Below are 12,769 nucleotides of genomic sequence, written 5' to 3' on the forward strand. Positions count from 1 at the left end.
CTCCTTTAACTCCACATCTTGCTCTCATTTGAAGGCTCAGGGTTTCTGCAAAGATCAGAGGGAACCACTTGAACGTGCTCCAGCCTCTTCTGTTGTTGTCATGTAGAGCTTGCTTTGAAAGCCTCACACAAAATCTAAATTATTTGTTAGCTCTGGGTGATAACTGCATTGTAGAGAGGACTGAAAACACAGGGAGCTTTTCAGAAAAAGCCATTTCTTCTTCTTTATATTAAAAAAATCTGTACAAATTCTCATTCTTTATTTACACAGAATTAGAAATCAAAATTTTAAAAAATTAGAATGCCCCTTTGTTTTCCACCAGAGCTGCTTTTTCTGCCCATGGCCACAGGGATTTTCCTTGGAGCTGGCAGAGTTCCTTCATGCCTTATGAAGGAACCTAGAAAGGTTCTGTTCCCACATTATCACCCTCCCCTTCCTGTTCTAATTCCTGACATTCAATGTCATTCAGCATTCCTGGGAAAAGCTGTCGCAGCATTTGCTGTCACCCACACCTGGTGTCTCTAAAATTTTTTTTTGGCAGAAAAAAGAGGAAATTTGAGGAGGATTTTAGGCCCTCCCAACTTAAGACCTGGTGTCTCCAAGGGAAAAACAAGAATATGGGAAGTGTTTGAACCATCCTGACATTAAATGTCATTACTCTGCTTTTTGCCAGGGTGGAATGAATCCTCCTCTGATTAAAGATGCAGCCAGGCAGTTTTAGGAAGTTTCTCAGGAATGAGGTGTGGGAGTAACATTAAAAATCTGGCAGATGCCACCTAAACCTTGGCTCCTCCAAAGCTCCTGCTGCTCCATCCCATCGTGTGTTTTTCCATGTTAAACCTAAAGGTGATGGGGTTTAGGGAAATGAAATGTGTTCCCATTAATTTTAAAAAAATAATTAAAAATTGGTGGCAAATTCTAAAGGAAGCAAACAGCAAGTTCAGAGCTGTTGTAAGAAATTAAGAGAAGCTCATCAAGGTGGGCTGGTGTGTCCTGATGAGCTTTCAGAGCTTGGCTCTGGAGGGTGTCTGCTCCAAGAATCCCAGTCTGCTCCAGCCTGGAATCTGGGGAGAGCCAAGAGCTTTGTTTTCCCTCTGCTCCTCCTCAGGAATATTTCCTTCAGCACACGGCTCCTCTGCTGCAGACTCCACGCCTTGGCTGCCAGCAGAAGGTGTCTTTCTTTCTTCTGGAAGGATTTTTTTTTTCCATAATTATTATTGTTAAGCTAAGCAGGCAGAGCTGCCAGCTCTGGGGATGAGACCTTCCACTGACCTGAGTCATGATGAGGATCCTTCCTCAGGAGGATCTGCCCTGTTGTTTAATCCAGGCAGGGAAAGGGAGGATGGGACCAGAATTTCCCCATGGAAAGGGAGCTCAGGGATTGGAAGTGCCCAGGGAGGTTTGCAGTGCCCATCCCTGCAGGTGGCACCTGGAGGTGGCACTCAGGGTGACAAGGTGGCCATGGGGACAGCTGGGACTGCCTGGGCTGGGAGGGATTTTCCAGCCCCAGGGATTTGGGATTTGCTCCAGGAACAGGGACAGGAGGAGAGGCTGGGCCAGGGCAGGGTCAGGGTAGAATTTCTCCATGGAAAGAGTGCTCAGGGTGGAACTGCCCCATGGAAAGGGTGCTCAGGGTGGAATTTCTTCATGGAAAGGGTGGTCAGGATGGAATTGCCCCATGGAAAGGGTGCTCAGCGTGGAATTACCCCATGGAAAGGGTGCTCAGGGTGGAATTTCTCCATGGAAAGGGTGCTCAGGGTGGAATTTCTCCATGGAAAGGATGCTCAGGGTGGAACTGCCCCATGGAAAAGATGCTCAGGGTGGAATTTCCCCATGGAAAGGGTGCTCAGGGTGGAATTTCTCCATGGAAAGGATGCTCAGGGTGGAACTGCCCCATGGAAAAGATGCTCAGGGTGGAATTTCCCCATGGAAAGTGTGCTCAGCGTGGAATTACCCCATGGAAAGGGTGCTCAGGGTGGAATTTCTCCATGGAAAGGATGCTCAGGATGGAATTGCCCCATGGAAAGGGAGCTCAGGGTGGAATTTCTCCATGGAAAGGGAGCTCAGGGTGGAATTTCTCCATGGAAAGGGAGCTCAGGGTGGAATTTCCCCATGGAAAGGGAGCTCAGGGTGGAATTTCCCCATGGAAAGGGTGCTCAGGGTGGAATTTCCCCATGGAAAGGGAGCTCAGGGTGGAATTTACCCATGGAAGGGTGCTCAGGGTCGAATTTCCCCATGGAAAGTGTGCTCAGCATGGAATTACCCCATGGAAAGGGTGCTCAGGGTGGAATTGCCCCATGGAAAGGGAGCTCAGGGTAGAATTTACCCATGGAAAGGGTAGGCTCAGGGTGGAATTGCCCCATGGAAAGGGTGCTCAGGGTGGAGTTTCTCCATGGAAAGGGTGCTCAGGGTGGAACTGCCCCATGGAAAGGGAGCTCAGGGTGGAATTGCCGCATGGAAAGGGAGCTCAGGGTGCCCAGGGAGGTTTGGAGGTGCCTGAGGAAGGGCAGGCCGTGGTGCCAAACCCATCCCAGGCCCTCCATGACCTCGGCTCTTCCTCCCCTCACATTCCCCTCCCTCCTCTCCCTTCCCCACCCCACAGGAGCCTCCGACCTGACGGCGTTCAGCGACCCTCGCGTGGGCATCGACCGCTCCTTCCCGGCGCTGCCGTCCATCTCCGACCCCCGCATGCACTACCCGGGGGCCTTCACCTACAGCCCGACCCCCGTCAGCTCGGCCATCGGCATCGGCATGTCGGCCATGTCCTCGGCCTCGCGCTACCACACCTACCTCCCGCCGCCCTACCCCGGCTCCTCGCAGCCTCAGGGCGGCCCTTTCCAGACCAGCTCTCCCTCGTACCACCTCTACTACGGCACCTCGGCCGGCTCCTACCAGTTCTCCATGATCTCGGGCGGGGAGCGCTCGCCGCCGCGCATCCACCCGCCCTGCACCAACGCCTCGACGGGCTCGGCGCTGCTCAACCCCAACCTGCCCAGCCAGAGCGACGTGGTGGAGGCCGAGGGCAGCCACAGCAACTCGCCCACCAACATGGCCAGCACGGCGCGGCTGGAGGAGGCCGTGTGGAGGCCGTACTGAGCGGGAGATGGAAGGGCAGGACTCGAGGATTTCGTGGTTTTTCCAGAAACTTCCCCCCCGTAGGCCTCGCTGTGTGGGCCCGCGAGTTTGAGGAGCGAACCCGGCCGAAAGCAGCGCCGCCAGGCCCTGCTGGGGGTTTTGGTGGGATATTTTGTTGCCGTAGCAAAGTATTCCCGGCAGGAGAAGGCGATTCTGGAAAGGAGGACGCGGCGGTTGGTGGGGCAGAGGTGGCTGGAAGGGTTTCCAGCCTCGTTCCAGCCCTGTGGCTTCCCAACGTGCCTGGGCTTGAAGGTCTCCACAGCCCTAAAAGAGAGTTTCGGTTCACTTCTATTTTTAAGAACTTAAAACCTTAAAAAAAAACCCCACAAAAAAACAAAAAAAACCAACCCCCCTCCCCCCCAAAAAAAACAAACCAAAAAAGAAATCTTAGCGAGTTTACTGCATCTTGTGGACATCTTAAGTGTAAGGAAGTATAGGAAGATTCCCAGAGGGAAACTGTGAACGCTTCTGTTTTAGCAATGCTGTGAATGAGAGGTTTTATATGTTGGACTTCATTCTTTCTTCTCTTTGTTTTGTTTGTATATTCCAAAGAACATGGAATTTTTTTATTACTGGGTTTTTTTTGTTTTGTTTTGGGTTTAGTTTTTTTGGTGTTTTTTTGGAAATTTTTTTTATTTTTTTTTTAGGATGCAGCTCATCCTGCTTTGCATCTAACTTGTTTTATTTCTCTTGGCACCTTATAAATTGCAAAAAAGAAAAAAAGATTTTGCTCTTTTTTTTTGTTTTAATCATGCTTGCTTCTTTCTTGCTTTGTCAACTGAAAGAATCAGCCCCTTTTTCAATGAGTTAATTTAACTTTTTGTCTCTTGGACTTTTTTTTTTAATACAACGGCTACAGCCTTGGGTCATTTTCAACTACTGTATTTCTTTGATGAGTTCATTGATATTTATGCTTGATATTTAGACTTTTCTTATTTGTTGATACTATTATTATTTAAATATGCCTATATGGAAAAAAAAAAATCAGCAATTGCCTTTTTTTGGTAGCAGCCAAAGTCAAATTTCTCACATTGCAAAAGGCTGGAACAACAATGGGCAAAAGTGACCTCCTAATTCCCTAAAAATATTGTTTACAATTATCTCACTCTCATTTTACTCAGCTTAGACCCTCAAAGGCTTTGAGGTGCCCAATTCCTGCTGGAAGGCACCAAAACCCCTGGGGATTTCTGTACCTTTCCAAGTGGAGTCATCTCTCCCTCCTCCTACTTTGTCACCAGTGGTGACCCTCAGGATCAGGAATCAGGATGCAGATACTTCCTAAGGCAAATTCAATATTCCCCAGTTAAATCTCTGCCTGCTGCAGGGACAGCACACAGGGAATGGCTCCCACTGCCAGAGGGCAGGGCTGGATGGGAATTGGGCAGGAATTGTTCCCTGGCAGGGTGGGGAGAGGCTGGGATAGAATTCCCAGAGCAGCTCTGGCTGTCCCTGGATTTCTGGAAGTGCCCAAGGCCAGGTTGGAGCACCCTGGGATAGTGGAAGGTGTCCCTGCCCATGGGAATTTTGGTGGATGAGCTTTAAGATCCCTCCCAACCCAAACCATTCCCTGGTTCTGTGATTCCCAAGGCAATCCTGGCTCTGATGGAATCTGGGTGAGATTTTTCTCCCAGGATTTCTGTGCAGCACAAAAGCCACGTCCCACTCTGCTGGCAAACAGGACAGGGCTGTCAAGCTCACCTGGAAAGCTCCAAAAAAAACACCAAGGCCTGGATAATCCTTCCATTTCCATCTCCTGGGAGAAGAGAAGGGGTATTTAAAGTTGGTGTAGCCCGTGTTGTGAGCTGTAGTAAATCCACAAGGCTTTTACTAGGAGCAGGTTCAGCAGGGAGCCATCACTGCTGCCCATTGTCCCAGCACAAACATATCAGATGCCACTGGCACGTTTCTGGCACTATTTTATTGAGGGTTTGCTCTGAAAGCAGCTCTTGTACTACTCCTGAACTCCAAACTGCTGATGTTGACACGTGTGAGTCCCCAGATGAGCTGATTATTATTTAATGTACCTCTCAAACCAGAGAAACAATTGCAGGTCAACTCAGAGAGTATTTGAAAGCAGGACTTCAGATCAGTGTTTGATGTTTAAAAAAAAAAAATAAATAAAAGAAGTTAAAAGGATTCAAATTAAAAAGATCCTTGGCTGCAGGCAGCAAAACAGCTGGACTTATTTAAAACCATTTGTTTTTCAAGTTTTCTCTTTTTTTAATATATATATATATGATTTTGCTTCTTTGTTTGAGTTGGATGCAGTAGCACTTTGGTATTGAAAAGAATCAGAGAATTTCCATTGTCAATAAGTTGGTTTTTGTGCAGAAAATAGGGAGTGTTTCAAGAGATCTCAGCAAAAGCCCAAAATGTCTCTGTTAAAACACATGGCCTTGTGCTTCTCATTTCATGGAATATCCTGTGTGATTTTCCAGTTTACTCTGAAAAAAGACAGAAAACATCCAAATTCTATCAGAAATATATTTGGAAAGTCTGGAGACTCTGCTGAATACAGAAATACAGGGATCCCCTGGTTGTAGCATTTCCACAGTTGGACTCTCACCTCTTCAGTATCCAAAAAAGAAAAGTCCCACATCACTGAGCAGCAGCTCTGCTGCAGAACCCATTCAGCACATTCTGTGCAATTCAAACCCTAATTTAGTACAGCTCTCAATTAAAATCCTAATTGATTACAGCTCTCCCATCTGCCTTGTGACTGGACCACCAAAGTGCACAGAGCTGGGAGTGGAAGCAGCAGGGAGAGGAGCTTGGAGGAGCCAGGAAGGGCCAGGTGACCTGAGAGGGAATTTTAACAAAAGCACAGAGTGATAGGAAAAGGGGGATAGGATTGGGATGAAGGAGGGCAGGGGGAGAGGGGACATTTGGAATAAATTGTTCCCTGTGAAATGTGTGAGTTTAAGGTCCCTTCCAACCCAAACCTTCCCATGATTTGATGATTCTGGGAGTTCAGCCCAGTGGCAGAAGTGAGGTTGGTGTGGTCATCAAGGTGAGCTCAGTGTGGTGACCAAGGTGAGGTTGTTGTGGTCATCAAGGTGAGCTCAGTGTGGTCATCAAGGTGAAGTTGTTGTGGTCACCAAGGTGAGGTCACTGTAGTCACCAAGGTGAGGTTCTTGTGGTCACCAGGGTGAGGTCACTGTGGTCATCAACGTAAGGTCAGTGTGGTGACCACGGTGAGATCACTGTGGTCACCAGCGTGAGATCACTGTGGTCACCATGGTGGGGTTGTTGTGGTCACAAAGGTGACGTCACTGTGGTCACCAAGGTGAGGTCACTGTGGTCATCAAGGTGAGGTCAGTGTGGTCACCACAATGTGGTCAGTGTGGTCACAAAGGTGAAGTTGTGGTCATCAATGTGAGGTCACTGTGGTCACCAAGGTGAGGTTGTTAAGGTCACCAAGGTGAGGTCACTGTGGTTATCAAGGTGAGATCACTGTGGTCATCAACGTGAGGTCACTGTGGTCACCACGGTGAGGTTGTTAAGGTCACCAAGGTGAGGTCAGTGTTGTCACCAAGGTGAGGTTGTTGAGGTCACCAAGGTGAGGTCACTGTGGTCATCAACGTGAGGTTGTTGTGTGGTCACCAGGGTGAGGTTGTTGTGGTCACCAAGGTGAGGTCAGTGTTGTCACCAAGGTGAGGTCAGTGTGGTCGCCACGATGTGGTCAGTGTGGTCACAAAGGTGAAGTTGTTGAGGTCATCAAGGTGAGGTCACTGTGGTGACCACGGTGAGGTCACCATGGTCACCAAGGTGAGGTCAGTGTGGTCACCATGATGGGGTCAGTGTGGTCACCAAGGTGATGTCACTGTGGTCACCAGCGTGAGGTCAGTGTGGTCACCACAGTGGGGTTGTTGTGGTCACAAAGGTGACGTCACTGTGGTCACCAAGGTGAGGTTGTTGTGGTCACCAAGGTGAGGTCAGCGTGGTCACCAAGCTGGGGTCACTGTGGTCACCACAGTGGGGTTGTTGTGGTCACCAAAGTGAGGTCACTGTGGTCACCACGGTGAGGTTGTTGAGGTCACCAAGGTGAGGTGACTGTGGTCACCAAAGTGAGGTCACTGTGGTCACCAAGGTGAGGTCATTGTGGTGACCACATGTGGGACATCCCCACCTCCTTCCAGCTACAGCCCTTTTAACCCCCAGAACTGAAACCCACCCACCCTGGCAGCTAAAAAATCAGGGACTCACAGGAGCAGGGAGCTGGCAGCTCTCAGACCCTAAATCAAACATTTCTGTCTGTGCCTCTCCTTTGTCTCCACTCATCCTAAAGCTGAGGTTTAATTTGGTTCTCCCTGGTGTGAACAGGATGGAAATACAGAACTGGTCACCACCACATTCCCCTGTGTCCATATTGACACTTCTCTGGAATTTCCCAGTGTTTCCTGTGCTTTTATTGCCAGCAATCAAATTTTGGAGCCCAACCCCTCTGGGCATGTCCAGCACTGCAAAGGAAAGGAAAAACCAAGTTCATTACCCCTGGCAATTAATCTGTTTAATCACTGTGGATTTCAGTGCATTCACTCAGCAGAAACCACATTTTACTCCAATATTTGGGTTTTTTGCCATCCCTAAGGATGGCCAAGTTTTTTTAAGGTTGTGAAAGTGCTCTCATGTCTTTCCTCTTTTATTTTAAGAGCACTAAACAGGCAGAAAAGAAGACATTTGGATAAAACATTTCCAAATTAGAGTATATCAGTATCTATTTTTATATGGATATAATATATATATATATATATACATTTATATAATTTTATCATCCCAGGAGCTGATTGGAACCAGAAAAATGGAATTCCTGTGCAGTCAGCAGAGTGCTTTAGAAACCTCACCCTCCCAAAATTCAGCTCCTGCCTGTCCCTGCTCTCAGCTTGGGTGCTCCTTTCACAAGACACAACTCCTTGTCCACATCAAATATCTTCAGCATAAATTTTGCTGGCTCTGAGGGCAAATATTCCCTCTCCAACAAGATTTAAACTCATTTAAGAGTTCCTGCTCACTCCCAGGGCATTGGAGAGGAGCTTTAATGCAGGGACAAGAGGCTGCAGAGAGCTCCCTGCTCTGAAGGGTTTGATTTGTACAACGATGCCAAATTCTCCTCTGGGAAGGAGAGAAATCCTCTCCTCCAAACAGCCAAAGCCTTTGCCAAAATATCCCAAATTTCCTGCGCTCTTGAAACATTCTCTGCTGCTTTCTGGGTGAGCTTTTCCGTGGGTGTGTTTGACATTCAGGGAGGAGTGGGTGTGTTTTCTGTCCTCTAGCAGAACTCTGCCCTGTTTTCCTGCCCTGTACCATTTTCCCGTTGGATTTTTGTTCACCTGGCTGGGTCAGTCCCAAGCACTCGGCGTTTTTCTCCTCCTCCTTCAAGGGTTGCATCCCCAGAGTTACTTGTATTTATGTCTGTAAATAGATTTCCAAAGCTTCCTAGCCAAAATATTTAGTGCTTGTAATTACTCTGCATTTTTCTCCTTTTTTTTTTTTCCTGTGTTTTTAATGAACTTACCTTTGTGTTTGCTGAAATACTGTAGTGAGACTTATTTCTTTTCCCAATTAGTTATTTTTAGGCTTCAAGAGGAACTACATTTTATTCACTTTTGTAAACAGTTATAGCATGGTCTCTATACAACATCCTTCACTTTTTTGTGGTAGGGGAAAAACAAACGTGAAAAATAAAAATCTGTGGATTATTTGTGGTATTTTGGGTTGGACAATTCCAACTCTTTAGAAAACCAAAATTTCAGTGTGAGGTGGTGAGGCTGAGGGGGGACTGTGCCCCATCAGAGTGGCACCAAAGGGAATTTGTTCAGCATTTTCTGGCTGTGTTTACAAAACATTTTCCCTTTCATGCTGAACTTTTCCTGAAGGTGAAACCATCAGGGTGGGGATTTTTTGGGGGGATTGATTTTCTTCCTGGGGAGGGAGGGAGGGAGGGCAGGGGGTGGCTGCTGATTTTTAGAACCAGATAGGAAAAGAGAATAGAGCAGATTTGTTTCCCCCACTCCAGGAATCTCTAGACACCACCCCAAAAATAAATTCTTGCTGTCCACAGTGTCCAGCACCACAGGAAAATTCATTACAACTACCCAGAGCAGCTGGACTGCTGCAGTAGTTCTAATGAACACTTCTCTTTCTTTTCTTCCTTTTCTTTCTTCCTTTCCTTCTTTGTACCACAGTTTCCTCTGTAAATTCAATATCATAATTAGTGTGAATGACAAATAAAATGTTTGACAAGTATGGGCCTGGTGCATTCTTTTATCTGGGAGGAAAAAAAAACCTTCTCAGGGAAAAAGGAGCCAGCAGGAAGAGGGTGCTGACCTGCAAAAATAGGTTTCCATACTTTTATTTTTTTCAATTATTTCTCTTTTTTTGGTCAAAATGATATTTTCCTGCTGTGGAGAAAGCTGGTGGAAGGCCTGGAATCCAACAGGACATTAAAGCAGGAGGAAATCGAGGGTGCCCAGAAAGGTTTTGGATTCTCCATCCCTGGCAGTGCCCAAGGCCAGGTTGGACACTGGGGCTTGGAGCAGCAGGGACAGTGGGAGCTGTCCCTGGATGGGCTTTGAGATCCCTCCCAACCCAAACCATTCCAGGGTTCCATTAAATGAGATTTTGCATCTACAGAAATCCAATAATTGCATTTTATCCCTGGCCTCTCATTTTTCAGATTCATCTACAGCTCTTATTTTCCTTCATTTTTTCCTCCTTGGATTGGATCCTTTTTGCTGCTGATGGTTTGAACCTTCCTTGAGGAGCACCAAAACAGATTTTGAGGTCACATTACTTAAAAGATTTGGGGTTTTTTTTCCTCTTTAAATAAATAATGAAGCAGAAGTGTTAATGAAAAATTGCTATGGGTGTACCAAGCTTTGAAAATGAGCAAAATATATTGAAAATATATTTTTGAAACCTCTGTATCCAGGCACCTGTAGCTATAAATAAAATATATCTATATCTGTAGATACAGATAAAATACCTTCCAATATTGGCCCTGCACAACATATTGCATGACATTAAAGAAGTTTTCAGTAATGTCCTTCTCCACAATAATCAAGGAATCACAGAATGGTTGGGGTTGGAAGGGGCCTTAAAGATCACAGATGTCCCTGGGCAGGGACACCTTCCAGACCAGGCTGTTCTATATTTTATATATCATTTATATATATATATTAAAAAAATAAAATAAAATAAAATAAAATAAAATAAAATAAAATAAAATAAAATAAAATAAAATAAAATAAAATAAAATAAATGAAATAAAATAAAATTATATATATATATATTTATATATCAGCTTTCAGCTGCTCCTCTCAGTGAAGTGCAAAACCAGCTACAAAGCAAAGGATCAAAAGTGCATTTTTCTTCTGACAGCTCACAGAGTAACCCACCATCTCTCAAACCACAATCCATTTTTTAAATTATTGTTTTAAATATTTACATATTTAATTCTGAACTAATCCAAGAACAAATAAATATAATTTAAAATAGTAATATTATTTAGTAGTACATATTAATTAATAATTTAATATTTGAGACTATTTAATGATTTAACATTAAGGCCAAGACACTAAGAGAAAACAGTGACTGAATCCCAGGTGCCTCTTTTGAGGCAGAAATGTTGATTTTTTGTTGTCCTGCTCAGCGTGGCCCTCTGACATCTCATTCCAGCACAACCCTAAAATATTGCACTTACACTTTGTAAGAGATTGCTCACCTAACTCCCTGAAACCCAAGAGTGTTTCCCTTGAGGAGGGTGATGAGGCAGAGCACAGATTTATTTTGTCTCTGGTTCTGACAAGCAGGAAAAGGAGCCACGAACAGCCATAGTCAAAACAAACCCAAAAATATGAAACCCAAGGGCATCTCAGCAGGAATATCTGCTGCTGGGGTTTGGGGATGGGCAGGGAACAGAGCAGCCTGCTGGAGTTTAAAGGTTGTGGAGAGAACAGAGCAGCAGAGCTCTGCTTGTGGAGAGGAAGGGGAGGCAATTCCATGGATCCTGCTTTGAGCAGATCCGGGGATTTCCCTTTGAGCAGATCATGGATCCCACTTTGAGCAGATCCATGGATCTCACTTTGGGCAGATCATGGATCCCACTTTGAGCAGACCTGGGGACTTCCCTTTGAGCAGATCATGGATCCCACTTTGAGCAGATCCAGGGATTCCACTGAGCAGATCATGGATCCCACTGAGCCGATCCACATATCCCACTTAGAGCAGATCCATGGATTTCCCTTTGAGGAGATCATGGATCCCACTTTGAGCAGATCTGTGGATCCCACTTGGAGCAGATCCATGGATCCTATTAAACAAATATGGATCCTACTTAGAGCAGATCCATGGATCCCACTTTGGACAGATCCATGGATTTCCCTTTGAGCAGATCCATGGATCCCACTGAGCAGATCATGGAGCCCACTTTGACAGATCCATGGATCCCACTTAGAGCAGATCCATGGATCTCACTGAGCAGATCATGGATCCCACTGAGCAGATCCATGGATTCCACTGAGCAGATCATGGATCCCACTTAGAGCAGATTCCTGGATTCCCCTTTGGGCAGATCATGATCCCAGTGAGCAGATCCATGTATCCCACTGAGCACATCCATGGATTTCCCTTTGAGCAGATCATGGATCCTACTGAGCAGATCCATAGATCCCATTGAGCAGATCATGGATCCCATTTTGTAGCAGATCCATGGATCTCACTGAGCAGATCCATGGATTTCCCTTTGAGCAGATCATGGATCCTACTGAGCAGATCCATAGATCCCATTGAGCAGATCATGGATCCCATTTTGTAGCAGATCCATGGATCCCACTGCCTGTCCTTGTGTTGCTCCTCCTTCCTTGGCTGGCAGCTGGACTGAGGAGATCCCCTCCCCTCCTATCCCAGCTCCCCAGTTTCCCAGTGTTTGTGTGTTGAGTCTTTTTCTTCTTTTTGCCAGGGTTGGGATTAAATGCTCGAGACAGTATTTCATGTTCAGACTCTGATGTTTATTAATTCTTATCTGTGTTACAGTGAGTTCTACAGCACTGCAAGCACACAAACTAAAAATGGAGATGTATCTCTCTCTACAAGGCCTTTTAAGGGTAAACTGCCCAATTCAGAAATGACTCCTCAATTATTTTTACTTTTAACCCAATTACCAACCACCCATGCCCTGCAATGCAGATTTTCTATCCAATTACACAAAATCACCCAGACCTGTGAAGAAGAAGGTGAAGAAGAAGGTGAAGAAGAAAGAAACCTCTGCCCTAAAACCTCCATCTTGTTCTCCATTTATTGCAATATTCTAAACCCTTAAACTCTGAGTTTCCCCCCTGTGATATCACACACTTCTATCCAAACCACACACCCACAATCCCAGCTCTATCATTCCATTCTGGAAGCTTCTCCACAGCCTCAGCTCCAATGCAGAGCTCTCCTGGGGGGGGTCAGTGCACAGAAAATCTGAATTTCCCAGTGCCCAGGGTTCCAAGATTTGTGCCACTCCAGACCAGTGGCACCTGCTCAGTGCTGGGTGAGGGAGCAGGAGCAGCTGGAAAAGAGGGAGCTGAGATCCCATGGCCAGCCAGGGCAGCCCTCTGGCACCCAGAGGTGACCCCACCACACCAGTTTG

General features: G+C 46.1%; 1 protein-coding gene and 1 long non-coding RNA gene across 2 annotated transcripts in view; both read left to right on the forward strand.

Moving 5' to 3' along the window:
• Positions 1 to 3,492, forward strand: part of RUNX1 (RUNX family transcription factor 1) — a 79,614-nt gene extending 76,122 nt beyond the window's left edge. Inside the window, 1 exon segment of the mRNA XM_033083833.1 lies at positions 2,603 to 3,492. Within this exon segment, the coding sequence (XP_032939724.1) occupies positions 2,603 to 3,096 (494 nt within the window). The 3' untranslated portion in view covers positions 3,097 to 3,492.
• A 1,147-nt stretch (positions 3,493 to 4,639) lies between these two features.
• Positions 4,640 to 8,817, forward strand: LOC116993210. Its single transcript, XR_004417216.1, has 2 exons — positions 4,640 to 6,602; positions 6,649 to 8,817. It is a non-coding gene; the product is annotated as an uncharacterized LOC116993210 (long non-coding RNA).
• Positions 8,818 to 12,769: the final 3,952 nt, after the last annotated feature.

The sequence above is a fragment of the Catharus ustulatus genome, chromosome 2 (assembly GCF_009819885.2).
Source record: "Catharus ustulatus isolate bCatUst1 chromosome 2, bCatUst1.pri.v2, whole genome shotgun sequence".
NCBI classification, from domain to species: Eukaryota; Metazoa; Chordata; class Aves; order Passeriformes; family Turdidae; genus Catharus; species Catharus ustulatus.